The 26,867-nt window shown below is 41.1% G+C and overlaps 2 protein-coding genes and 1 long non-coding RNA gene across 6 annotated transcripts in view; 1 reads left to right on the top strand and 2 right to left on the bottom strand.

Annotated features, from left to right (window-relative positions):
• LOC118471649 (uncharacterized) overlaps positions 1-17,039 on the bottom strand; it is a 33,711-nt gene extending 16,672 nt beyond the window's left edge. Inside the window, exons 1-4 of the long non-coding RNA XR_008603369.1 lie at positions 15,696-17,039; positions 8,827-15,028; positions 8,126-8,293; positions 3,615-3,828 (exon numbers count right to left, since the gene is read on the bottom strand). This is a non-coding gene — a long non-coding RNA (uncharacterized LOC118471649). The remainder of the gene's footprint in view (positions 1-3,614; positions 3,829-8,125; positions 8,294-8,826; positions 15,029-15,695) is intronic.
• On the top strand, positions 835-21,592 carry armc2 (armadillo repeat containing 2). 3 transcript variants are annotated; one of them, XM_023290564.3, is made up of 18 exons: positions 835-1,054; positions 2,863-3,165; positions 3,271-3,343; positions 3,684-3,849; positions 4,425-4,542; positions 7,388-7,452; positions 8,183-8,290; positions 9,264-9,448; positions 9,586-9,688; positions 9,889-10,103; positions 10,807-10,952; positions 11,989-12,088; positions 14,246-14,576; positions 16,748-16,870; positions 16,956-17,069; positions 18,055-18,187; positions 20,146-20,300; positions 20,563-21,592. In XM_023290564.3, exons 2-18 carry the CDS (start codon positions 2,957-2,959, stop codon positions 20,694-20,696), a joined length of 2,478 nt encoding a protein of 825 aa, XP_023146332.2. In that variant the 5' UTR covers positions 835-1,054; positions 2,863-2,956; the 3' UTR covers positions 20,697-21,592. The 3 variants fall into 3 exon arrangements, with proteins under 3 accessions (XP_023146332.2, XP_035813280.2, XP_054871636.1); XM_035957387.2 differs by having other exon boundaries at positions 2,814-3,165; XM_055015661.1 differs by having other exon boundaries at positions 836-1,054; positions 2,814-3,165; positions 7,391-7,452.
• A 1,029-nt stretch (positions 21,593-22,621) lies between these two features.
• The window catches only part of sesn1 (sestrin 1), a 60,942-nt gene continuing 56,696 nt past the window's right edge, over positions 22,622-26,867 (bottom strand). For both annotated transcript variants that reach the window (XM_035957388.2, XM_023290557.3), the window contains 8 exons: positions 26,673-26,738; positions 26,385-26,585; positions 26,109-26,291; positions 25,568-25,804; positions 25,147-25,401; positions 24,868-25,058; positions 24,588-24,732; positions 22,622-24,487 (listed from right to left, as the gene is read on the bottom strand). In XM_035957388.2, coding sequence (XP_035813281.2) covers positions 24,401-24,487; positions 24,588-24,732; positions 24,868-25,058; positions 25,147-25,401; positions 25,568-25,804; positions 26,109-26,291; positions 26,385-26,585; positions 26,673-26,738 — 1,365 coding nt within the window. In that variant the 3' untranslated portion in view covers positions 22,622-24,400. The remainder of the gene's footprint in view (positions 24,488-24,587; positions 24,733-24,867; positions 25,059-25,146; positions 25,402-25,567; positions 25,805-26,108; positions 26,292-26,384; positions 26,586-26,672; positions 26,739-26,867) is intronic.

Genomic DNA, 26,867 nt, shown 5'->3' with positions numbered 1-26,867 from the left:
TAAATGTTGGGGACTGAAAATGTGCAGCTGTAAACATTTTGCATTTTGTATTGATCTAATTTCACACGCTGCCAAAATTCATAAATAAAGTTAAAAAAAAAAAAAAATCTGGAAATGTTGTGGCTTCTTTACTCCTCTGTTGTCCTTAATATAATATCTCTGTGGACAAAACACGACATTGAAGGAAATATTTTTTCTGCAATTTTTCACCATTTTCTGGCATTTCCAAACCAAAGAGCTAATTGATGAATCAACAGACTAACTGATGATGAAAATAACAATAAAAAAGTCTGGTCTCTATTTTGTAAAATTAGATTCTGGGCAGTATTGTGTTGCTTTTGATGCTTAGGCTATATGTGTTTGAGATGTCTAATATCTTTCATAGACTGTAAACAAGGATATTGATTGATTAATAGAAATGATTTAACAGGGATTAAACTATAAAATAAAGATTCAAACTCTTTTCAGTTAATCCTAGGGGTTCTAATTATTTTTTAAAAATATAACCCTTATGATTGAAATAAAGTCATAATGTACACTTTGTATCTTAGAATTTTTTTTGTCATATATATATATAACAAAAATACATATAATTTTATACATACATGTCATTTTTGTTTATTGTGGTGGTGGTCACTCTTTCTGCTTGCTCCTTGGGGTTAAACAAAGTATTTCTATTCTATTCTATTCTGTCATTGTACGGACTGCAGTTGCAGTAATTTTTTGGCAAGTGGAAAATTGTATGATATGAGTTGAACTGGTCAAATCAGCTGTGCTGGTTATAGTTCAGGACACAGCAGGTTCACTGCAGAGACTTGAGGTTAAACTAACATCAGTCTTTGGTTCAAAACCGGTGAACGCGCGTCACCTTGCGCGCTACAGGACCACTGAGGCTCGTGCACGTGTCATCAGCTCTGCAGGTCGCAGCTCGAAAACTTCTCGGTTTTTAACGTTTCAGGTGTCATGATTTTATTAGTTTGGACGAGGAGGTCCACCTTAACATCTGGAGTGCTATCTGTGCCGTGTGTTCTCCTCACAGGACGGTGAGCTGACGGTGAGTGTTTTCTTCACTATCCGGTAAACTAGCTTACATTCAACCCCGGTTTCTTCAAACGGCTCCTCGGGCAAACTGGGTCACACTTTGTAAAGAAGTAAAGAAGTTTTTTTTTAGTTTCTATTACGTGGAATAATATACGAATTAAGCTTAAGCTTCTCTTCATGAATGTTAAGTTTATTTTGTTTCTTGGGTTTGTTGTCTAAGCTGCCACAGCGGCATTGTGTCACCATGGAGACGGAGCGTGAACGCGCAGAGGGACTTCTCATTCAGTGTCTTCAAATCCACCACTAAATGTAGAGGCTACATTCTTAAAATAACGAAAAATTTATCATTCTCAGTTTATTTAATTTAACGTCCCACTATAATAACACGAACTTTTTACAAGAGTGTTAAATGTTTGTCTTTTGTGTGTGTGTGTGTGTGCTTTTTTTTTTTATGAATTACTGTTATTTTACGGTTTCCCTGTTTTGTTAAACTACAGATAATTACTTGTAAAATCACTTTACAAAAAATAATAATTTACATGTTAACCATAAAAAACAATGTCCACATAAAAAATTTATATTTTTTGCAGATGGCAATTTGTTCTTTTACACCATTTGACCATCAAATTACACTATTTTACAATTTTTAAATGAGTTAAAAAATCATGATTTTACTTATGTTTGTAGTTATTAAAATTGAAAAGTTGTGTTTATAAAGGCTTTAAATGGGGGGAAAAATCAAGCATTTTGAGATTGTCTCTTGTGTTAAATTACAGATTATGTCTAGTAGAATAACAGGAAAATGTATTAACTTACATGTTGACTGTAAAAGAAACAGTACATAATTTTTCACATCAAAATCAGTATTTTTACAAATAGTGATCTGACTGTAAAATGATAATGATTTACTGTATTTGAATCGGCCAAACCGCATAATTATTTTACTGATATTTACTGGGATTTGCCACTATTCAAATTGTAGTTTTTAATTTTAATTTATTCAAATCCAGCATTAGGCTACAAATAAGCAGTTAGCACTTAGGAAAAACATTATCATGGCATCACTGGTTCAATATTAGTTTCTTTGCTTATACTTAAGTTCAGTTTTAAAGCACCTCTATTTCATCTTAGTACTTACACTTTATGCTGCAATGTACTAGTACTCCACCAAATTTTCACTACAGATCATTTTTTTTGCACCACTCACCTGACAGTTAGAAATTTACCGACTACTTAGCAGATTGAGGTTTTACATGTAAAATCATCACGGTCTTTTAAAATATGATGTATTGTTACATATTAAACTACCAAACGGTACAAAAAGTAGTAAAAATATGCATTATTAATACTAATTCACTTAGAGCTTAGAGAATTAGTTCATTAATAGATATGATAATCAACAGACAGTTCATCTGCAACTACTTTTGTGATTGATTAACCAGTTTAGGTTTTGGGTGTGCTTTGTTTGGTTGTGTTCCTTTTTAAATTTGAAAATTATTTTTTCCATTTCATGTCTCTGAGTAGATATGTCTGAATTTTGTTGTGGTATTCACACTAAAAAAGTATTTCAGAGTGTCAATTTGTATTTTGAAATATTACTCATTCTTTATTTTTACGACATTTTATGAACTAAACAATAAACCAACTGATCAAAATAAATAGCAGATACAATAATATTTATACCATTCTGTGATAATATTTTCCTACTTTTTGTCAAATGAGACTAAATACAGGACTTTTCCTTAAATGCTGTTGCTTCTTTTGAAGTATAGGACGTAGATTCTGGACGTTTTTCACCTCAGAAAACTTTCCCACCTACAGCTGGGGAAATATCTGACTGTTATCCATCACTGATACACCCTGTGGTCATTTGTGGATCTTCACGTCAAATGCCACTTAGATATAAGTGGCCTCTATGGAGACAAAACATGAGATTTGCAGCCCTTTCCTCCCACGACGCAACGCTTTGAGGAAAACGAGTGCAGAGATAGTCAGTGAAGCCAGACAGTCCCTCCGAGTTCAATCCACCCTCCGACCGTTTACCCCCAGAGATGCACAAAGACAGCTGTTTGGCAGGAGCTCTGCTCGCACAGAACGGGACAACAGGCCTCCATCCACATTCAGGTTAGTCACTAATTCCACATTAATATGTATTCCAAGTGGTCAAGTTCTGAGGTCAACTGTGGTTCTCATATAATGTGTCAAAATAATTGTTTTTATATTTTGCAGTCTTCATGCTCAAAATTTTGATGCTTCCGACTCAAGACCAAGTTCAGGGACTCGACTCGTTCCACTGGACCACGTATGTTCCCTCACACAAAAGCTATATATGGTAGTCTTAAAAGTTATGCACACATCTAATATTCAGAGTTTTACAATGAAAACATGAACTTTTACCTACTTGCTCAATGAAATAATGGGGCAGAGTGCCAGGTAAGCTTTGGCACTGGTGTTCTTATAAACAAAATGGAAGATTTTCTGGTTTTAGTAAGTGGGGTTGTGATTTTAATATATTGCATTTTAGTGATAGCTACAAAAACTAGAGGATTTCTTTGTGCATAAAAGTGATGTACCTGGTGAATGAATCCTCGGGCTGATTCTCCACACCATCGTATGCCGGTGAATTGTTTGTGTTGCGGCAGAAACCAAAGTTTCCAGTCGAATGCAATACTGAGGATCCATCCAAGACCTTTCCCAAACCGCCCACTGACCCAGCTGAAGCGAGGAAGGGCCTGGTAGGGTCACGGACACGCCTCCTCAGGGCTGGATCTCTCACCACATTACCGCCTTTAGAAGGACACACACATGGTAAGGAAAGGAAATAATTTGCATGCAAGTGTGCCTCAACTTAGAGAAGATGCTCAAAAAAAGTTGCAATATTTGTCAAACACAGTGAATAAATTGTTTTTGTAGATAATCATTTATATCATGCTTACAATAAAATGCTAATATCAGAATTTATAGGACTGTGCACTTGTTTAATCGGTGCAAAATGAATCAAGGAAACAACACAGCATTTTTTCATTGCATCACTGTAAATCTTCTGCGGAGACACTTGTGCTAAAGCAGTTTTCTCAAAGAGAAATGAATGGAGCCATTCACATGCTGACATTTTACCTGATTTACATTCTCTGTGGTTGGGTTGGGTTGAAAAGCATAATTTACTACTGCTGTTTTGAGTGGAAAATGACTACTCTCTCTCTCCAACCTTTTCCTGCAAAATTTCTATGCTATTTAAAACAATAAAATGGGTAATGCAGACAGACTGAATTATTTTACCTGTACACATACAATATACAGTATAAGTTCAGTATGTGATGTTGTGTATGTGACAGCAGCAACCTGTAAATAACTTCTTGCCACATCTTTTCTCCGTGTTTTAGTGAAAGAGAGGTTAAATGCAGTCCCGGGACAAAAGCAGCAGTCAGCTAAATGGGTTTCCAGTGCAGACCACACCACGGTTCCTCGCAAACCAGGCCCACGCAGAACAGCGAGTGAAAGGTAGGCTTTCTGTCCTCCTGTTCCTCTTAGAAGATACACTGTGTCCTTCTCTTTCTGGCCTTCCGCCCTCTCCAGCTCCCTCTCTTTGACCGTAACGACAGCACCACAATGACATGGAGATTTATTGGCATCCAAGGTTGCAGAGGTAGCCATTACTAGATGGAGATGATTGGGCCTCCTGCTTTTGCCTTTCATCAAATTGTGCTTGTTGCTTTCTTGCCTTTCTGTTTGAATTTCCCAGATTCACAGAATGTCCTTTAGGTTAATACTGATACTAATCCAGACATCTACTCAGAGAAAATCATAGCAGGAAATGATTTAGTGACGATGATAATCTTTAGTGTTATAGTTTATGCTTAAATTTCTGAAAATATAGCTATCACTCTTATTATTTCTTTGACTTAGATCAGACAAAATAAATTCGACATTATTTTATAACACCTTTTAATATTTGCAAACACATAATCTAATTAAATTATGATGACTTGAAGAACACAGAAAAAGCTGATGCTCTACTGGTAACTCAAGCTCTTCAATAATTAATGTTAATGAGGATGTAATATGAATGATCAAAAAAATAAGGGTTGTTCCTTTAATCACCACTGTACTACATTTTGTTGAGTAGGAGGCTTTTAAAGCTCTAATGTATCTGACCTAAAGCCAAAACCTCCTCGATATATTCAGCTACCAACAATGACAGCTGAATATATGAAGTCAGTTAGAGCAGCAGTAGTGTCACCAACGAATCGAACAAATTCTTCAACTTTAGACGCTCGACCCCAGTTTAAACCCTCATAAACTTCACTGTGCACTATATTTTGGTCACAGTTAAATCCAGCTTCTTGGCGAGCTTCATTCCCAATGAAACTGCATCTATCTGTCATTACTATCGTGTGTCAGCTTTTACACTTTCACGGTGCAGGGAGGCTAAAAGCTCTGCTTTTTTCTGCCGACCTCATCAGCTGTGTGTCAGCACGAGGGGCATAACTCTGGGCATGAGGTCGGGGGCTGTCGTTACAATCCATCCGCCTATCGATTGGGTGGGGCAGCTGGGGCTGTAGAGGGGGGACAGACCATAAAACACTTTTACAGGAAATCTGGGCCATTGCCTGCAGCACCACCTCCTCCCTCGTAAGCCAAGTTAACACGCAATGTTTGTGTAACTTGTTGCTGACAAAGAGATGTCCCAAGTGATTAGACCATGGTCACTTTATGATTACATAGGACAAACTGAAAGACTTCCTCTTTTTAACAAGTGTTAGGTCAGAGTTTTTCACGCATGGTTCCGTAGTGTTGCAATGAACTACATAAAAGGTGCATTAGACAGAGACAATCACAGGGAGGCAAGGCAGAAACACACTGACTGCAAATGGAAATGGACACAACATGACAGATTAATATGATGAGTTGGATGAGATATAAAGATAGGAGGAGATTAGACATCCACTAGGTTCTTTTTTTCTCCAATAAGCCAGAGCTCTATAGCTCCAAATGGCTCTCTATTAGATTTGGGTGCCCATCTGGGCAAGGCTGGCAGCAGCATGTATTGTGACTGCAGTGCACTGGCCAGGCCTAAGACAGGGATGAGGTCATGTCTCAGAGAATGCAGAATCACACAAAGAGGCCTTATTATCAGGCTCTTAATCCTATCATACATAGCCAAAGCCCCCTGACATTCACTGCAGCATGCCTCGGCCAGCACTCCCTGCTGCATTTGCCCCGTGTGCCAGCTTTTACCAATCACTAAATCTCCAAATTGAAACTGTGCTCTATAGTAATACCCTCATGCCGCACTGTACTGTATATTAATGCGTTCATCATTCTGTATACCATTTGCGGTGACGCTGCAATGAAAAGGATGTTTTTACAACAGCTATGTGTATTTTAATGCTTGACATTTGTGTGTAAAAGCTCAAGAAAATAGTCCATCCTGAAATTTAGCATAAAGCTTCAGTCCCGATAACATCGCAATGTTTGTCTCTTACCAGGGTGATTACATCTTTCTGTATTTTAAGCTGATTCGCTCTTTTTGTGTGATTTGTGAGCGAAATCTTGCAGTTACAAAGGTGATAAGGATGACTCAACGTGCTGCTTCGTGTTTATCTGTATTTATTAATAATTATTTTCTCAGCTGGCCGTGTAGTAATTAGTCATAAGACACACCACCTGTCAAATGCCACAGAACACACTGGAGTAGTGGGTAATTTTCTTTGCGTGTGAGTGGAATAGTGCAGACTGGAGAGTGAGATGTAGCAGTGACATGCAGGGGCAAGCCACAACACATAGAGTAGCATGACACTGGGGCATGTTTTTTCTGGGAGCACTTTACGGTTGCTGCACAGAGACACTGTGGAGACTCACAGTGACAAAGCATGAACAGCTTTAACCAGACTGCCCACAAACACAAGATCTAAGTTCCTGTCTGTTGGGGATTGCAGTTTGTGGTGCATGTTGGCACACACACACAACCTCACAGATGCACACACACACACGTTAAAAATAGTGACGCACGGACAGGCAGACAGACACACACGTATCTGCATGGTGTAAATGTACATACACACTAAACAGAGGAAACAGACCCTGCACGTCTCAACCTCTGCTGCAACAGGGACACCCAGTGGTACGTGGTGGAAACACACCTCTGTTCTTTATGGCAGTAAATAAAGTCAGGAGTTCATTGTTTAGATATATACTTTTATTCCTTAGATTAGCTTTTTTGACTGTTATTTCAATGCCCAGCTGAGATCCAAGAGTCAGGTAAGATTTAATGAAACAAGACCAGTATGTCTCGTCTCTGCAATCCGATATAACCAGACTATGTTTTTGTGTTTCTTTGTATCAGCAGTAGACTAACGCAGCCTGGTGTTGACTCAGGACCCACAGAATGCAGAGCAGAACGGAAAACAGGTTTGTCTAGACACACTAAATGAACCGTACAGTCTTATTTTTTACAAAGCTAAGTATATTTAACACAAATGGTGTATTTTGTAGGGTATGTAAAAGTGAAATGTAGTTGCAGCACTACCTTATCTTAAATATGACTCATTCACACAGTGATTCTACTTTAGATGTAACTTAATTTCTAAGATACCTGTGACTAAATCTCTATTAGCAAGTCTAAATGTAATGTCACACTTTTGAGCCCAGAAATGTTGTTTCACCAGCAGTGTAGACACACCTCTATCTCTGTAACTGAACAAACCTCAAAGTGTCAAACTTTGATTGGGGTGTTGTTGCTAAGGGCCCAATTTCCACCATGACAGGCAGTCAGCCAATAGCTGAGAGAGCTGTTGGTTTGTACAACCACAGTTTCCTGGATCACACCAAGCAAGGGGGTATGCAAATATTCAGCAAAAAACACCGAAAAGGTGCACGGCGTCGGAGAGATCGCAGACATTTGCATGCACCAGCACACATGCCCACGTGTTTTCACCACACATGCACACACTCTCATGCCCACATGCAGACTGTTTGCAGACACAAATCGGAGGAAGTGTAGCTGTGGATGGTGACCTTTCTGTGTGGCATCAAACTTCCTGCTGTTTTATTTTAAGACAGTGAACTTGTGAACCATGCTTACCGCGCCTGTGTTCGGAGGTGGTAATTGGGTAACTGCAGTTCTCTCTGCATATTTCAGAGCTGGTGTATGGAGACAACACCACGAGCACAGAGGGGAATGCAGAGTCACTGCTGTGGAATGATGTGATCGCTCCTCTTCTTCATCAACTAGAGAGTGTGGCTGCAGGTACTGTGGACAATACAATAAGGAAAAACAAAGTGTAAACACATGAAATCAACAACTACATTTTTTCCTTTTTGGGCTAAGAATCTAAAATGTGTTGTGGTTGCGATGAGTTTGGTCCTTCTTCTCTGTGCATCCTTGTCACAGTTCATTTTCAAACTGCAGGCTGAAAAATAGATTTTTCAGCACTGGCAGATCATCACAGAAAGTCTTACAAAATGAAATCGCACCCACTGAAAAAAGACAAACAAACGTGTGTTTTGTTTGGCATCTATACAGAATTGTCTTAGCCTGAAACTGCAGTCTGGCAGCCATGAAATGAAATCTATGGCTGTAAATATTTTAGCATTCTACAAATTTAATGGAAAATTCATTTGAAAGATAAATATTAAATATTTATGATACCAAGGGCCTTCTGGCTCATGCATAAAACACCTTACAGATTCAGTGAGAAATCGCAGCCGAGTGTGAGACTGTGTCCAATCCTTTTTAGAAAGGGCCAAACCCTGTTATTTATGCAGGGAAAACATTTATTTTACCTCAAAAACAAGGAAAAGACTCCACCCTTTCTCTTCCTCTGCGTCAAGAGTGTTGCTGCCTGTTGCAGGATTGTTCCCCAGCATTTGACCACTGAAACTCCAAGCTGCTTCTTAGAAGAGGGAGGAGAATGTTAATTTTCTGCTAACCAATGTATTATTGAGGATTTGACCTCACATTCCCATACACCGTAAAGCAGAGCGCCTGCATATTCTACATGCACACCACAATATCCATAAAACCTCCCTCGTCTGTATTTATATGGATACACACTCGCCAACACACACACACACACACACACACACACACACACACACACACACACACACTAGTGGGTGTTTTAATTCTGCAATGTTTGCTTTCTCTGTGAGCGTTTGACATGTTGTCCTGAACCTGACATAGTTTTTCATGTGATACGTGTGCTCGCCTGCGATGCCAGGCGGCTCCGAGGCCTCGCTGGACCGTCTGTGTGATTTGTGCGATGGTCTCCACGGCACCTTGGCAGAAGCGGACATGCTCGGTCGACGCTGTAAGAGGAGGTCGGGGATACTTCGAACGCTGTTCCGCCTCATTGACCTCAACTCTGCCCGGCTCAACCTGCACATCGCCAAGCTCTGCCTCGCTGTGAGTTGTCTGTGAGTTTTGCAAAATGTGTGTTTGTTGGTGTGTGTGTTTGTCTAACACAAGTCTCTGTCATAAAGCGTCCAGGCCACTGCTTAGTGCAAAAGTTGTGTGAAAGTCTTTTGCATTTTTCTCTCCAGCTGTGCGTCAGTGGAAACAACCTGCTCAACATCTGTAAGCTCATTTTCCAGATCGGCCGCAGTGAAAGCAACGACATCCTCTTCCAGAACAACTCTATCATCGGTCAGGATGACAGTTTTTAGTGGTTTCCTACACTGCAGCAAGTTATGTTCTTAATTAGTAGTTGTTTATGGGTTATTTTTTATCTGTCTGGTTCTATTTAGTCTCATTTTTGTCAACCTCTATACTCAGTCATTTAGAATGGCCAATACCCCATGGCATATGGAAGGTAATGACGGGTGTTTTGTATTTTTTCTGTCTAGACTTGTTGCTGGATGTGCTGTGCAATGAGGATGTGCCTGCATCTGGAGAAGCTCTGCTGTATTGTGTTGGTACTTTGAAGTTTCTCTCTGGAAACGCTGCAGTGCTCAGACTTCTGCTGGATAAGAACTGTATCAGTGCAGCTCAGAAACTCCTCAAGAAGCTCTGCATAGTAGAAGACACCAACTTCACTATAGCAGGCCACATCCTCGTACAGGTGTGTCACAGATCCTCCTGAGTTATGTTTATCAAAGCTTCGAGGATTTAGTATTGGAAAACAAATCTTACAATTCTCCTTTTCAGTTGCAGACAGTTTGAGTCAAAACCACAAAGTTACACCATGTCCATAAAAAAGGGGAACCAAACGTTAAACGTACTTCTTTTTGTATTGGTTGGCTGATGCAGATTTTTCCACTATTAGACAAAAATGTTTTTGTTTTTGTCTGGTATAAAAGCTGCTCCGTGAGCATGATGTTAGCTGCCGGCCAGTTTTCAGTCCTAAACACACCCTGTTTCACTCCACTGTATGTGATTGCTGCAAACCACATAAGCTGGCTCAAGCAAACATCTTGAACCAGTGTTTTATGTGATACCTAACACAGCTCATTATCCCGTTAGAGAAGGGGAAATAAGCACACCACGAATGTTCCAGAATTTTCAGTGCGGCCGTGTGTTGGAAATTACTGTTTCCTTCTTGTGATGGAATGATTAATTTCATTACTGAACAGTTTCCTGTCACTCAGCGGCAGCGTGTCCTGCACATGTCTAGCAGCCGGCTTTAATGAGCACAAGCTTGACATTGTGTGCTGCCCACAACACAACACCGATATGCATTAGTGGATGAAACGCAGTCTGTTTAGGTACTACATGTACTTCTATCACTAACCTGAACTCTGGCCTCTTTCTCTCTACCCCTGTAGCTGACAGCAACCCTGAGGAACCTTGCTGATCACCCTGAATCCCGTCCGCTGTTTGTTTCCTTCTCAATACTGCCAGAGCTCTGCTTAGTGCTGCGTAAACACTGCAAAGACCAGGACGTCTGCACCAACATTTCCAGAATTTACAGGTATCATGCACGTCTCTGTGGTTCTAATGAAAAACATAATGCCACACTTCAATTCTGGTTATGGCTCACTGAAGTCAATTCTCACAGCCTGTCCTGATTTAAATCAAAACAGACATTGGTCAGGTTTCACCCTCTTTTTCTTGCGTCACCTTCTTTCTCCTCATTAACTTCCCTCTACTCTTTCCTCCTCTTTCATGAAGTCATTGTATGAAGATGAAACTAACACAACAGGAGCTTCCAGTGTTAGGTAGCATTTATCAGATGGCAGGTGTTTACACATCTGTTAGCAGTTTTCTGTTTTGCCTTACTCACTTATCAGCGTTTCAACTGTACAGGATGTTCTGAACGTACAATGAAAAAACATGCAAACACTGCAACAGTTGTAGGTCGAACTTTTATAAGGCTGACAGGTCAAGTTTATTGAAAATAAAGGTCTAGAAATGTTCATTTCAGAAAATGTCGAAAGCTAAATATTATGAACCAAAAGCAAATTGGAATGATGAAAGGAAAAGCAGAACTTACTGCTTGAACTTGTTCATCCATATCGTTGTTTTTCAATTACACAGAGAGCTGTATACTTCATAAAACACACAGCACTTTGTGACTGTAAGGTATTTTTAGGGTGGACTAATCTGATGTAGGGTAGAAGTGTCGCTTACACTTTACATTAAATGCACTGGAAAGTTGTACTGTGTGACAATATAGGCCCAATGTTCTCCAAACTGAGTGCAACAATGCAAAATGTTGTGTCCCCATGCCTCCTACTTTGGCTCAAGTTCCTCATTAATATGTGAAGCATCAGGCAGAATATTTAGTACAACGCAAAATATCAAGAAAAAATAGTTTAATACTACTGATAAAGCTAATACTGTTGAATATTTTTGCTCAAGATAATGGGAACATAAAAATGAGATCCCAGCCCGTGGCTATGTATCCATTAGCAGTGTTGATTTAATATCTCCATATTTAGTCAGCACAGCCGAGCAGTTAGTGAGTGGAATGATCAGTGGTATTTGTTGTCTCTTCTCTCCCTCAGTAAACTCTCCTCTTACTCTGAGTGCCGCTTCGCTTTGGCCCAAACCCCAGGCTGCTACCAGCTATTTTTAGAACTGCTGAGCAAACATCACCAAAAACAGGTGAGTCCACAAATCTCCTCTGTGTTTTAGTGCCGTGGTTGAGTTTTTGTGTAATAAAGAGAAGTGAAAATGAATTTTTCCAGCATTCATGGTGTAACTCCACTCCACCACACAAGCATGTGTACTTTCAGAGTAACATGTTTACGCACTTCAAGTCTAAGCACGCTTATGGGACACTGCGTCCATCTACACATAACGTTCCCTCCTTCACTGCTCTGCCCTGTGTGTTTTGACATTTAATCGTTCTCTGGGGAGGGGGGGTCAGTCAGTCGAGGAAAAGGGAGGGAGGAGAAAGAGGAAAAAATATGGGAGGTGAGCTTGTACGTGAGTTGGGGTGACACAGAGGTGGAGGGAGGAAAGACAGAGTTGAAAGAGGAGAAGAAAAACATGGGATTGTTGGCAATCAGAAATGAGTGATGTGTGTTCTTAATCTCAGCTGGAGTAAACACACACCCGCGTGTAAAAATACACACACTGGGCAGCAAAACATGTAATAAGTTCCTCGTACTGGGACAGCTTGTCCCATCCTCGCAGCAGTGCCACTGCACATTTATGGGAGAAATGTTGTCTTCACCTGCTCAGCATGTTATTTAGTAAGTGGAGTGTGACGGAGTTTTTCTTGGTAAGACGGGGCGTAGTTACAGAGGAGCACGTCTACACAGCTCTCAACTCTCTCAGATGAACGAGTGACACTGATAATTGGGCTACTTGACAGGGCAGGTTCACCGAGCTGCAGGTGGACTGAGTCAGCCTGCCTCTTTTCAGGAAAGTCTACAGTAAATATCCTGGAGCTCAAACTAATCAGCAGCTGTTTGGATAATAAACTACTTGCCTCAATCAAAATGGTCAACATGTGTTGATTCTAGCCCTTGAAAATTGAGGGTTTTCTATCTGTTATATGTTCTACCTCAATATCTTTAGTTTTGGACTGCTCATTAGACAAAACAAGACATTTGAACGGATCGCTTTGGGCTCTTTTCACTGTTCTCTGGCATTTCAAGGTTAGATCAACCATAGCAAACAAAAATACAAATGCAGCATGTAATATGGCATTTGAGGGGGACAGGATCACATTTTCTCAAACATCCTTCCAGAGCATCATGTGGCAGATTGTCTTTCGCACCATGCAGCCTGAAATGATTTCTTAGACGACAAATGGCAAGTAGCAGACATTCAAGTGCCCAGCTACAGTCTTATCTGACTCGCCAGCATCCAGCAGCCCCTTCTCATCTGTCTCTTGTCATCTGCGGCATCGAGTCATTCGAATAAAGCTGCATTTTAGGGAGGCTTTTTATAGTCGCTGGTTAAGGGAGTGTCAGTATTCTGGCCACGTTGTCTGATCATTGTCCTGTAAAGCCACATCTGACCGGAGTGTGGATTAACTCAGTGGTCAAGAATTTGTCACCAGTTGCACAGCTCAGAGACTTTGTGAGCATAAATGGCTCGATTTAACCCTTCTCTGACCAAAACAACAGAAAAAAGATGTTTAACTTTTTCTCTGAGTCAGAAAAGAAGGCCATTTGCATGATGTGTTGTACTTTTACTCAGCAGATTCTTAGATATTTGTTTATTTGGTAGGGACAGTGCAGATTAATAAATGCCTATTTATACAGCAATGGCCGTAAATATGCCGGATTATAGCACAATGCTAATTTACATCCGCAGTCCCTAGGTGAAAAGAAAAAAAGACATAACAGCGACACATAAAACAATAAGTCACGATAAAAGCACACTGCAAAAAGAACACAAAGAAAACATAACAGTGAAAAATATAATAAAGCCAATAGATCACAATAAAAAGACAGTAGGTCACAACAAAAGGTCAATAGGTCACAACAAAAGGTCATTACGATATGACATGGATTGTTAGTTGCCTTCTCTAAAATTCAGTATATGACCAGCTGGTAAATATAAACCCAGAAAGTAGTGAAAAAAGCTCATAATATATACTGTTTATTTTTTGCAATGACTAAATTAAGCTGCTTTATGAAGAAAACCATATTAGCTGCCCATTTTTTGAAGCTAAAAAGGAACTTTTCCCAGCACAGATTGTCGTTTCACTGACATTTTCAGTATAAAGAAATGCCTAATTGAATTCACTGCTCACTTTATTTAACTCAGAAACTGTGAGAATAATCTCCAACTGCTCTCCAACAGGACCTTGTCGTGCGAATTCTCTTCACCCTCGGGAACATAACAGCCAAAATCGACGAGTCTCGCCAGCAGCTCTTTCAGTGCAACAGTTGTATGGACACACTCCTTGGATTGTACAACAGCTACCAGAGGAAAGATGTGTCACCTCACACACCCTTGCAGAAGTGTGTCCCTTCCTCATGCAGGTATCCCGCTTCATCCGTAAGCGCGCAGGAAGCTGACGATGTGCTGGTGAAGCTGGTCAGGGTGCTGGCAAACATGTGCATCCACCCGGCTGTAGGTCCACCGCTGGCCAACAACACGACCTGCCTTCAGCTTCTGATGGAGACGCTCGGTGAGCACAGCAGCAGGCATACAGCTGTAGGATTTGTCTTTTTCTGTTTGTTCTCTTGTATCTCATCATACAAAGGAAGCAGTGTATGAGAATATGGAGTTTAAAAATAGCCGTTTAATGCATTGTGAGTACAGTACATCTGCGAGGCCCCGACCACTTCCCTTGTGCTGGGAACACGATGTGAATTTTGTTGAAAACACACTCCTGTTCATTCCTTTGCTGCCTTCCTCTCTGTGCTTTCTGTTCGATACGCAGCACATCCTCTTTTGGTTTACCTGCTCCGACAGAGCGAAGCGCCTCGCTGCATGAGCAGGATGTTCTGTCACATCTCACAGACGACTTGGTTTGCGTGTGCGAATTTCTCCCGTGTGGTTAGATGGTTTCAGGACAGGTTGAACTGATAGATAGGTGGGTGTGAAACTCGGTTCTCTGTTGCCAACCTCCTACACTGACTGCATGACAGTAGGGAGAGAGAATTAAGTAAACAAAACAGAGGTCAAAGTAGTGGGAAAAAAAGGGCAACCATAGGAAGCAAACTGAGCAGACAGAAACATAAAATTGGTGACTGAACAAGAATGTGGAGACGCTAGAGGCAGACAACGAAATCTTAGTAAAGGATGAAAGAGAAGACTTGGCTGATTGATGTCCCGTTTTGATCAAGTTCATGACAGGCTGAGCTGCTTTCCATTACAGAGCTTTGAAGAGGGGGACTGCATTTCCAGTCAGGACCAGAAACAACATTCTGTGTGACACAGGCACCGGTTGACAGTGCAACCGCAATATCTGCGATTTATGACTGAGCACAAGACATGTGCTGCTATATCAGGAACAGACTTCATTTCCAAGCTGCTCACAGTGTTGTGACTGCTTGTATTTGGTCACTTTGACCTTTATATTCCAGCTCATGATCACTCCAGCTGTAACAGGCCAAAATTACCCACAGATGACAGCTATTTTTTATCACATTTCCTTGACACTTCAGTACAGCAGCGCTATAACAGACAAAACAGCTGGATTCACTTTATTTCTGCATGTATCTATCGTTAGGGTGACCAGATCTCAATAAACCACTTGTGGGACAATCAGCATATTTGTGTGGGACAGTGTGGGACACCTTACCAAAGCTGAGAGGAGGATCTCGCATGTACCGTGTCGCTTCACGTCGTATTCCCCACCGTGTGAAACGGAAAACGAACTCTGGTAAACTTCACAGAAAACTCTCTGAGAATCACCTTGCACCGGCTTCACCCAGTGATATGTAGTTTCCCAGTCTTTGTTGAAGCTGCATCTCCTCTTCTTTGCTGTACTTTCCATTATCTCCGCCAAAATCCACAGTTTAGTGTTTGTGTCTGCTTTGCGGTGTGTCGCGACCGGTCGCGACTGGCACAATTTACGGCAACTGACAACAAGGTGCGGCAGCAAGACACTGACAGGTTAATCTGGTAGTGATCGCACATCTGCGCTGTTTGACTAACATAGAAAAAAGCCAGATAAAAAACAAAACTCTTAGCATCTGTCCTTTAGAGTTTTAGCTTTTGAAAATTATAGCTGCCAATCAAAATGCGGGACAGCGTCTCAATTGGTGGGACGTGGAAAAAGGGATGAAAATGCTGTGCAGTTCCGCACAAAGCGGGACACTTGGTCACCCCATCTATCGTAGATAAATTGCTGAAATTGTCCTCTTTCTCTGAGCATTTTCCTGCATTTCCTGTAACATCTGCACTGTACCTCAAATATAGAAACTAATACTGAGTTCTACCCACTTTAAATGATCTTTTGTGTGTTGGTGGAAAGAATTAATAATCTACATCTTACTTTAACTGCTTCTTTTGATCAACACAAAAGGAAGCAATGCTTTCACCTGGTTATTCATTATCTGGGGAAGAGCTCTCTGTGAATACTTGTATTCTTAACATGGCAATGGACAGCTGTAATAACAGTCCTCACAACACAGTCACCAGAATAAGGGTCACTTCACATAAATGAATGGCCAGCAGGACCATTGCGTAGTGTATTCCTGTTAAACATGCTCCCTCTGTTGGCTGCAATTTCATTCAGGAAGATTTTTTAATGGAAGAAGATCAACTAAAACATCCTCTCCGTAAAAAGTGTTCCATGTTAAGCTTATTTTGCTTCTTCTTTGTATGTGCGTGTATGTTTGGTTGACGCAGAGCTGAGGTCTGTGCAGGAAAGCGAGGAGCTGATGGTGAATGTAGCCGCAACCATCAACAACCTGTCCTTCTACCAGGAAGAAGACTCTCCAATCACACGCAATGAACTCACCATCGCAAAGTGTAAGGCCAAAAAAAGGAGATAAATGGAAAATAATGACTGAAAAGTGATCACTTTTCCTCCAATCACCTCTTCTTTGTACTTCAGTGATGCTCAAGTTGGTGCTCAGCTCCAGTATGGACGGCATGCTTGAGGCCACGCGTGTCTATGGAAACCTGTCACAGTCCAGGGATGTGCGAGAATTCATCATACAAAACAAAGGTATCTTCAGCCTTATATCTAAAGTGAGTAGCAGTAATAGAATGAAGTCTCCATCTCTTTAACCCTCGTGTTGTCCTGCGGGTCAAACTGACCCGTTTTAAAGTTTGAAAATGTGGAACAAAAATAAATTTTCACAGTGAAACTTCTGATGTCCACATTTTCAAAATTTTTGAATATTTTTCGGTGGAAAAAAAGAAAAATGTTTCTTAAGAACGTTCAGGAAAAAAAATCAACCAAAATCCAGCAAATTTCACTGGATTTTGGTTGATTTTTTTCTGAATGTTCTTAAACAAAAAGTTAGAAGTTTTACTGATATATATGTAATCATTTTAGATATTTATAGGATTTTTTTGGAAGAGTTTTATTCATTTTTTTGAAAATATTTACAGGAATTTTCTTGCCATATTTGGGGGATTTTTTTAAAATAAAACTTTTGAAGGAAACTTTTAAGGAATTATTGAGATTTTCTTCCTGAAAGTTTTGCAAATTTTCAGAAATTTGGGGAATTTATTTGCTGAATTTTTGGAATCTTTTTCAGACAAGGAAACAATATTTTTTGGTGCCTGTAAATGAAGACAACAGGAGGGTTGAAGCCTAATTAGAACAGAGTTAGATGAAAAACACTGGGATAGAGTGCAGGGGAATGACAGCTGGAAGTCAAACCAGGGACTTACTATGTGAAATACGCTTTTACCACATACCTCATTGTATTGTACAGAAATACTGCAAGAAAATACTGCTGTAAATCATATCATTCTTGTACACTACTCAGCAGAAAATCGACTACTTACTTGGCACTGAACAGCCACCACAGCACCCCTCTGTATACTGTTGTGTCATGTTTAGGCTGGACTTATCTGCAAGGCCAGCTACAGTCAGTATAAACATGCCCGCTGACTCTGGTGATAGCAGCTCTCTTATCTTTGCCTTGCTTTGTCCTCGCCCGCCTCCTCACCTCGTCATCTCTCTGTGCTCTAATTCTCAGTGCACCGGTTTCTAGTGACGCTGCTCGACTCCAAGAGTGCTGAGATGTGTTTTTCAGCCTGCGGGGTCCTCATCAACCTGGCTCTGGACCCTCCCAGCAGGGCCTGTCTCTCACTAGAGGGGGCTTCTGCCAAGTAAGAACAAATGCACTTAGAGAGCAAGAGCGCAAGTATGTCAGTGTGTATACAGGTGGTGTAGAGCATGTTTGTGCTGCATTTGAAAGACATCTTAAAGACTTTGCACTAAATATCAGTTAGGTTTGATGGATAAAGCAGCATCTAGTAGCAAAAGTGCACCGGAATTAGACACCCTGGTGCTCATAACTGAAAATCACCACGAAACTCAGTTTCGTTAGCAAGTACGTTAAATTTTACTTACCAGGAAATAAAAATAATTGAATAAAATACTATAAAAATGAAATAATAACAAAAATATCACCACACAGTAAATGTAGCAAATCCAGGGAATTTTAAGTGGTAAAAAGTAATAGACATATTTACAATATGAAGGAATGTGCAAAAAAAAAAAAACTTTTTTAAAAAGTAAATTACTCAAGCACTTTTATATTACTATGGTTATTTTAATCTACATTTTGTTCCAGTTGGTAAGATTTTACAACTGAATTTGGTAAACTACAAAAAGGTAGCTCTGTGGCAAATAGAAAAGAGGAGGGATGACATTTGACAAAATGTGCTTTCTTGCTGAGACTTAGATATGAATAAAATACAGATTTAAGGTCCATGTGAGAAATACAAGCCATCAGCCACCAGATGAAGTAAAGCGATTGCGTGGCTCTCTCTGAAGTAAAAAAAATAAATCCACCGAAAAGCCAAAATGCACCACTGAAAAGTTTTACCTGGAGTTATGTACAGACTGTTACCTTTAGACAGAGCCAGAGTAGCTGTTTTCAGACTTTATGCTGAACTAAGTTAACCAGATGGCGGCTGAAACTTCATATTTAACAAATAAACATGGGGGTGAAATCAATATATGGATGTAACTCTCTCCAAAACAAATGAATAAACACATTTTTGGCAAAGATAGCATAAAGTTTATTTTAGTGGAGAAATCTGGTCTTTGCTCAGACAAACAGCTCCACTAATACAAACAAGATGCTGGATTATTTCATGTTAAACCATCATGGACCTTCTGCTCGACTGGCGCTGATTTGCCCGAAGCCTTTTTTTTTTAATATAAAAAACTATAGACATTTAAAATGCTATCTACGAATTTTTAGACTGACATATCAAGTACTTTCAAAATCATTTTAAAATAAGTCACTTTCAGCGGGTCTTTTTTTTGCACATTGAAATTTGAAGCTATGTTTGGATGACAATATCTCAAAATGTATTCAAGTTAATAGTCTGGAATTTTAAGTTATTTCACAACACAAAATTATATTCAGAATCAACAATAAAGGACAACAGATCAAATAGTCTTTGATTAAGGATGACCTGAAATATGAAAAAAAAGCAAGTCGTCATGAAAAAATTAACAATGGACAAGTCAGCTAATGATATTTTATGAACTATATGAAGCTGCAGGTCACAATAATACAGAAAACTGTTTAATTTTGTTGAATTTTCATAACTGATTAACAAGGTATGCCTTGAATTACAATGCGCAAAAAACTTGCTGAAAGTTGGTCAATTTGGGCAATTTTAATCTATCAAGCAAAAATGCATTAATATCTTCATAAATATCTAGATTTTATGCTATTATAAATATATAAATTACTATAACTATAAATCAGTGCAAACCTGAAAATTTGCTGATCTGAGATGGAATGAACCTACTTCTAATTACCTCAAGCTACACATTATGTGTTCACAGTCAATTCTGACACATCAGGAGTTGGACTGGAACAAATTCAGCGTTTTCTGTCTGTGGTGGAATTTTCTGACTTTCAAAGGCGGGCATTGTTTAAATACGTAGTTTCTTACTTCCTCTTTAAACATACACCCACAGTCCTCTGTCAGATGAAGGTCCAGTCAAGTGGTGCTAATGTTCAGAAACCTGGTGGTCATGTGCATCCCCCTCCCTCTAGTCATACGATGTGTGTGTGTGTGTGTGTGTGTGTGTGTGTGTACAGGCTGGTAGACTGTCTGAGAGACTTGGGTCCAGGTGACTGGCAGCTGGCGGCTCACGTCTGTCAGGCCATGTGGAACCTGACTGGTGGCGGCTCAGAGACTCGGTTAGACACTCAGGAGAGAGAGTCGCTGCTGGAGATGCTCACCACATACTCAGGTTGGTGTTTGCTGCTGATCCTTACGCAACAAGGGAGGGATTCACACTGGAAAGAACATGCTCTTATTCACATCAGTGGCCCTCGAGGGGAAGGGAGGGGTAGTAAATCCCTCTATCACGAACATAATACGTCCACGGTCACATCTGGAAGCTGGCCGAACACATAACTTGTCACTGAAGGTATCGAAAATAAACCTGAAACCCCTCACTGCTCTCTCTCTCTCTTTCATGCTCTGTCCACTCTTTTTAACTAAATCCTCAGATGAAGAGGAGGCCCTGAAGTGGACAGAAAACGAGGATGTGAGGGACTTCCACAGGGCATGCTGGGAGTCACAGTTCCTACCTGTTGCTCAAAAGCTGATGACGGGGCTTCAGTCTCCGGGTTTAACAGCCTGACATTCTTGGAGATAAGAGTTTTGTGTGGTCATGGAACAGTTTTGCTTCTAAAGACACTGAGTTTATATTTTATGATCAAATACTCACCTCCTGTGGCTTTGTAAAGGTGGCTGTTAGCGTGTGCAGTTTCCTTTTCATGGAAAAAACAAGCGAGTTTGAGTTCATGCGTGACCTTAGTGACGAGCTGTGAAGTCAGAAAAAGTGTCAAGATTCCCATAGAAGCTCTCAGCTCCCTCCTGCAGTGTATAATCCTCTAAATATGCCCATTATGCTGCAATCAGTCAACATTTTGCCTCCTCATGACTAACTACTATAAAGCTGACTGCAGCTGCTGTTTTTCACAGAGGATGAAGTTACAAACTTTTTACAGCCAGTTTTAAAGCCTGCAGATGGTCAATGTGAAACAGTCACAGCCCAAACAAAACACTTCAGGTTTTAAAAAAAACTGATACAGGTAATTATGCAGAATATAGGAAGAAGAGTGAATCTGCACTCAAAAGGTAAAACAAATATATATGTGGATGTGTGTACTTTCTAATGTGCATGGATTCATTTGCATTTCCATCTATATTTTATTTTTATTCATCATTTTTCTTCACTCTGTGTCTTCCCAACACAAGCCATATTTTTAAAAAATTTGTGAACATTATTTTGAAATTTCTCATGCACTTTAACTTCCATAAAGCTTGCTGAAGCATGAATTTCTGGGTATCTTTACATATAAACCAACGATTTAAAACAATCTTTTTGCACATTTATACAACTAACTTGCACTGTAGGGAAAGTAGACTATTATAAAGGTATCAGATGACAGACCTGGATTTTACCTCGTAAGGAAATGTTTTATTGTCTGTGAATTGTGTGAAATTTGAACTAATAAAACACAGCAAAGGAAAGTGGAAGAACTTTTTGTTTTGCTTCTCAAAGCCTTTATTATTACACAGATATGGGGCCAGGCAGTGCTTACAAGTAACACCAAGTAGCCTAAAGTACAGCATTTCAAATTCACATTGTTATTACATAGAAAGAAATCAGAAACGGCACTTAATGTAAAAACTCCCGGTGTCAGTGTCCCCAGTTTTCACACAGTAGTGACCTTAAACAACCACAAGACAAGCCGATCATTCAAAAACCCCTAAACAACCTATTAGCCAGAGCTGAAAACAAACATTGTTCTCTACAGAGTTTCTCACGTTGATATGAAGGACAGTTGGCTGGCTGATATCAATGTTGCTTAAAAACCTTTTCTTATTCCATAAATTGTCTGAAATTGAAAGTCACCGAAATGTGAAGAGAGTTTGGTCAGTGAGGACTTTCTGCTGGTGATTTATGTTTTGACAGACAGAATTCTAGGAAACACCCTGAAGTTCAGACAGATGATCCAGCCTCATCTGGAAAGCGAATAATTTTCTCCCAGTCAGGTGTGACGAAAGGAAAGCGAGGCAAGGTGTCCTACAAGTAACTTCCCCCTTTATCTCAGTCGGGAAAAAAAGAACGTTTGACCTCGACCGCACCAGAGGAAGAGGGACCATCACCTGGTTCCTAGTGAGTCACACAGGCCTGAACAAATACAGTAAAATGAAAGTCCCTGGACTTACTGATGACAAACCGAACTATTCCCCTGAGTTCAGCTTTCTGATGAAACAGCTTGATTCTCAAACAGCTGAGTGTACTTTGGAGCATAAGTAAAACTCCCCGTCTTCTCATGACTCATCTTTTGCATAACAGCGCTCCAATATGCTTACTAATTATCACGGGTCATTTAAGTTCCTTGTGCAACTGAGCAGTAAAAGTGAGCTGATGGTGATTGTGCTATGACTGCTTGATTCCTGAATTGTGTTGGTCTCTCCACATCTGATACAATCTCTTTGATGAAGCAATGAAATTCAAATTGTTTAGGAGAAACTACACGTGATACACGACAATTCAATATTATAGTTTATTTTTTTCTTTTTTTAAATATATTTTTCATATAAAAAAGTGTCAGTAACTGACATCAGTCAGAAGTTTGAAAAAAAAACCCTCCACTTCCTCTCAAACCACTTCCAAATGTACCATTCCTTTATCGTCAGCCCTCCTCCTCCCCATCATTCATCTGTCCGATCCTCTCAGTCCAGCCTCAGAAGAATGCAGTACTTTACTGATTTTAGTAAACAACAACAAAAAAAGAAAAAAAAACAGCAGAGGTTTCACACCTCTGTTCAAAATAAAAAAGCTGCTTTTGCACTGGTTAGACTTCCCCAACAGGGAAATAAGCACAGCTACAACCTTTTGCGTTCGAAAGCTATCGACCGCAGTCGGCCCTGTGTGGGTTCACCGGCTCCCAACCGATGGGAACACGGCAGCCCAGAAAGAGTCTCTGCTCACCAAAGAGCACTTCTTATATGTTTTATAGAGAAAAACAGAAGAGGTATTTGTTTACTGGTAAAATTCACAATCCAAAGCTCTGAAAGTGTTAGGATGACCAGGCAGCTGGGATAAGCGGAAGACAGACAAGGTGTGGTTAGGGCAACCGGAAGCAAATCCCTCCTGGAAAACCTGGTTTCTAACTTTCTTTTTGATTAGCTTTTTTTTCTCCCCCCCCCCCCGTTACCATAAAAATAAGACATCAAAAAAAATGATAAACAGTTATCTCACAATAACACAGCTACAGCAGAAGCAAGAAGTCTTTCCTTCAAAGTGCCTCGCTTTTTTTTGACACATGAAATTTCAAGACATTTTTTTTTCCTTTCTCTGTCATTTCTGTGAAACACACACAAACATCCACACCTCAGTCATCATGAACACAACTCATCCATACAGCTACAGTCAAACTCAAAAAGGGCTCAGACAGTGTTCTTTGAGTTTTTTTTCTACTCCTCACTGGTTTTCACACACTCCTTAGATTAGCTTACTTTGACATTTGAGATTTGGGATGTGGGTAGAGGACAGGAGGGGGGGAGGTAATGCAGTGGATTTCTAATGGACAGGGGCATATGTAATGGGGATGAGGGGAATTGGGTGAGGGGTGACTTGGGGATCAATATGACCCCACTGAGTATAACATGGGAGCAGCAGCATCAGCACGTATGCACACTGTGCTGGATAGTTCAGGCACACGTAAAAAACACCGCCCAAAGTTAATGTGTCCATCTCCAGTTACCACTAACAGCAACCACATCGACAACAACATCCACTTCTTGTGATACAAAATGAAATAAAAAGATATTAAAGAAACTAAACAAACAAAACAGTGACAACAGAATCACAGTGCACCGTTTCTGGCTGCACAGCTTGCTTTCTGGGGATTTTCGAGGTCTCGACTCTACCAGGAGACAGGTGAGAACGGCAACCAAAGTGTTGCCAGCTGGAATACTGAAATGTTGTCCTGGATGCCTCCTGTGTCAGTGCTCAGGCACAAACTCCCCAGCAGAGCAGGAATTTGCTACAGACTGCCCTCTCTTGGTCAGTTTTGGCACTGCAGGCAACACAAACTGGGTTTCTGAATCCACTTGTAGTTTGAGATGATTTTTCTCCAACAGTTCTCTTTTTTCTTGCTTTCCATTTGTTCTGATCCTCTTCTTAACATCCAGCGTCACAACCCAGAGCTCTCTTCCACAGTTTCGTCAAATCCCCCCACCCCCTTTGATTTTTTTCTTTATGTGTCCCATAATGAGCAACAACGACAGTAAAAAAATGACAATGATAAAAACGCCAAAAGCACTTCATGTCATATAGCGGGTGATCGCTCTCAGAGCGTATAACAGTTCTGCTTGCATTCGCGCTTCCATAAGAAGCAGATTAACGTGGACCTGCAGAGGACAAGACACAGAAAAGAGACCGTAGTTAAAACACTGTAGTACAGTTAACCACATTGAAATAGCTGCAACTAGATCAGAGCTATTATCTCACCTTCTCGGAGTGCTGAAACTGCCTCCAGAAACTCTCATACATTCGTTTGGTGGTCTTCTCAGGACTACACACCATGGTCTTAATATAGATCTTAAAGCTACGGTCCAGCAGCTGGTTTATCTCCCCGTAATCATAGTCATCATACCTGAAGAACACAGAGAAACGGCGTTATCAACAAGGACAGAGTGACACAGAGCTGACTGAAAACAACAGCGGCTATTATAAAATCAAGGTTACATCATCCGAACATTAAGAGCTCTCTGAGTATCCAGTGACTGACCTGATGCCAAACATGCAGTGGATGTAGTTCCAGATGGCCCTGCGCAGCATGCTGGTGTCCACGTCCTTATGTGTTGCCATGGTGTTGTAGGTCAGGTTGTAGGCCATCTGAAATTTCTCGTCCAGCATCTGGCCGACATCAGGATACAGTCGGTTGACCAGAGAGAATCCGTGGTCCTCCCAGCTGTAGTCCTGCAGACATCAGGGATAATAGGTCAGCAACATGCATGTGGACTTCCTGTTCATTCTACAGGACATGCAGACTGTACGTGATCTCTACCTGCACTCTGAATGTGGGCACATGCTCCCCTCTCCTGGAGAAGTCCTTGTAGCCATAGCTGGGGTCCTCAAAGTGGCGAGAAATGTCTCTGGAGGGGACACACTCCTCGTCTTCTGCTGTGACCACCAGCATGCTCTCGGTCTTCTCCCTCTCAAAGCGAGTTGCCATCTCCTCCTGGCTGGCCTCTTCATCATCACGGCACTCCTGCAGCTGCTTCATCCTCTCCATCAGCACCTCCACCTCGCCACACATGTCCTGCAAAAAGCAACAGCACAGTTAAGATTTAAAATCCTGCAAGAAGTGCAGACAAAGAGGCAATTCCTCACAGCTGCTGTCAACTTCCTATACCAATACACTCCCAGGACTTCAAACGGAGGGATTGCTCTCAGTTTTATCTCTCTCTCTCTCCATCACCACTCACCTGGTTGCCCAGCAAGTCATCGTGGTGATTAGCGTGACCGTTGCCGTTGGCGATGTCACACATGCAGTACTGGCTGAGGGAGGGGGGTCTGAACGTGTGTCCGCCGTCGCAGTGGATCTCGGGCGTGATGCCGCAGCCGAAGGTGAAGGAGGCGAGGGAGTGGTAGTGTGTGAGGAGGACCACGGCGTGGATCAGCTCTGCCAGGGACCAGCTGTGTTCCTCGGCCTTCAGAAGGCGCTGGAAGAAACAGAAAAACAAAAGGAAAAACTGTGAGCGATGCTAACTCCGAGCCAAATAATGACTTCAATATCGGTGACCTTTGAGGAAGTGGGAAAATATGTGTTCATCCTTTCAAATGCAAATTAGTCTCTTTTTGGTTTCCAGCCTCAATCCCAGTCACTGTCAGTCACTACACCTCCACCGCTGGAGTGTCCAAGTCATACAGCTGCAGCCATACTGAAGCCCCCACCCATGATCTCAGCCTGTTACATCAGACTCTTCACACCCACATCCACCCTCCACACCGTGCCCATCCTCTCACCTCGATGTGTTCCTTGGTGAGAAGCCAAGGTCGGTGGGCCAGGATTTTGTTGAGCTCTCCGAGTTGCTGCAGCTTCTGTGGGGCTTCATCCAGGCCGTTCAGCCACTTGGGATCCCCCCCGACCTGGAGGAAGTCGTTCACATGCAGGTTGACCAAGTAGGAGCACTGGTGTCTAGCTGCCGCCTGCAGGATCAGGTGAACAGACAGGGGTTAGCCGCTATACGTTTAACTACATGACAAGAAATCTGAGAATTTATAGGCTGGCTGTGGAAGTACCATGATGCCGATGTAGTGTCGGTAGTGCAAAGAGAGGGGCCCATCCATCTGCAGCAGGTAGTGCTGCGTCCGGAGAAAACTCTCCAGGTACTGCGGGTGGAAGCCCATCACTAGGGAAATGTTGTCCAGGCGACCGAGGGCTGCAAACGCATCCTCAAATATCGACTGTGTCCTGGCGTCCACTTTACTGACTTGAAGAATCTAATCAAAAACATGCCAAAAAAAAAATCAGATTCTGTCCACTTTATATCTGAAACAGAGCTGAAAGTGTCTGGTGAGATGACAGACCTCTTTTTCAGGGATAAATCTGCTTGGTCCGTTACCTAGAGGTCTTGGGATCCTTACTCCCAAGTCCTGTAAGACAAAAAAAGAAAAGAAAAAAGCTGTTAAAATCCCCACATGAAAGCAGATCAGGACTTCTCATTTCTATTATTTTTTTTCCCCATCAGTGACAGTTTTACACCAGAAAATGACAATACAGCT

This window comes from Amphiprion ocellaris, chromosome 12 (genome assembly GCF_022539595.1).
Source record: "Amphiprion ocellaris isolate individual 3 ecotype Okinawa chromosome 12, ASM2253959v1, whole genome shotgun sequence".
NCBI classification, from domain to species: Eukaryota; Metazoa; Chordata; class Actinopteri; family Pomacentridae; genus Amphiprion; species Amphiprion ocellaris.
The sequence above is the reverse complement of the archived record's forward strand: the minus strand, read 5'-3'. Positions and strand labels throughout refer to the sequence as shown.

Excerpts from the sequence above, each read along its gene's own strand:
- armc2 (XM_023290564.3), top strand. The coding sequence starts at position 2,957 with ATGGAGACAAAACATGAGATTTGCAGCCCTTTCCTCCCACGACGCAAC. Across the intron at positions 3,166-3,270 it reads AGGCCTCCATCCACATTCAG|TCTTCATGCTCAAAATTTTG; the intron begins GTTAGTCACTAA and ends TATATTTTGCAG. Across the intron at positions 12,089-14,245 it reads GCAAACATCACCAAAAACAG|GACCTTGTCGTGCGAATTCT; the intron begins GTGAGTCCACAA and ends GCTCTCCAACAG.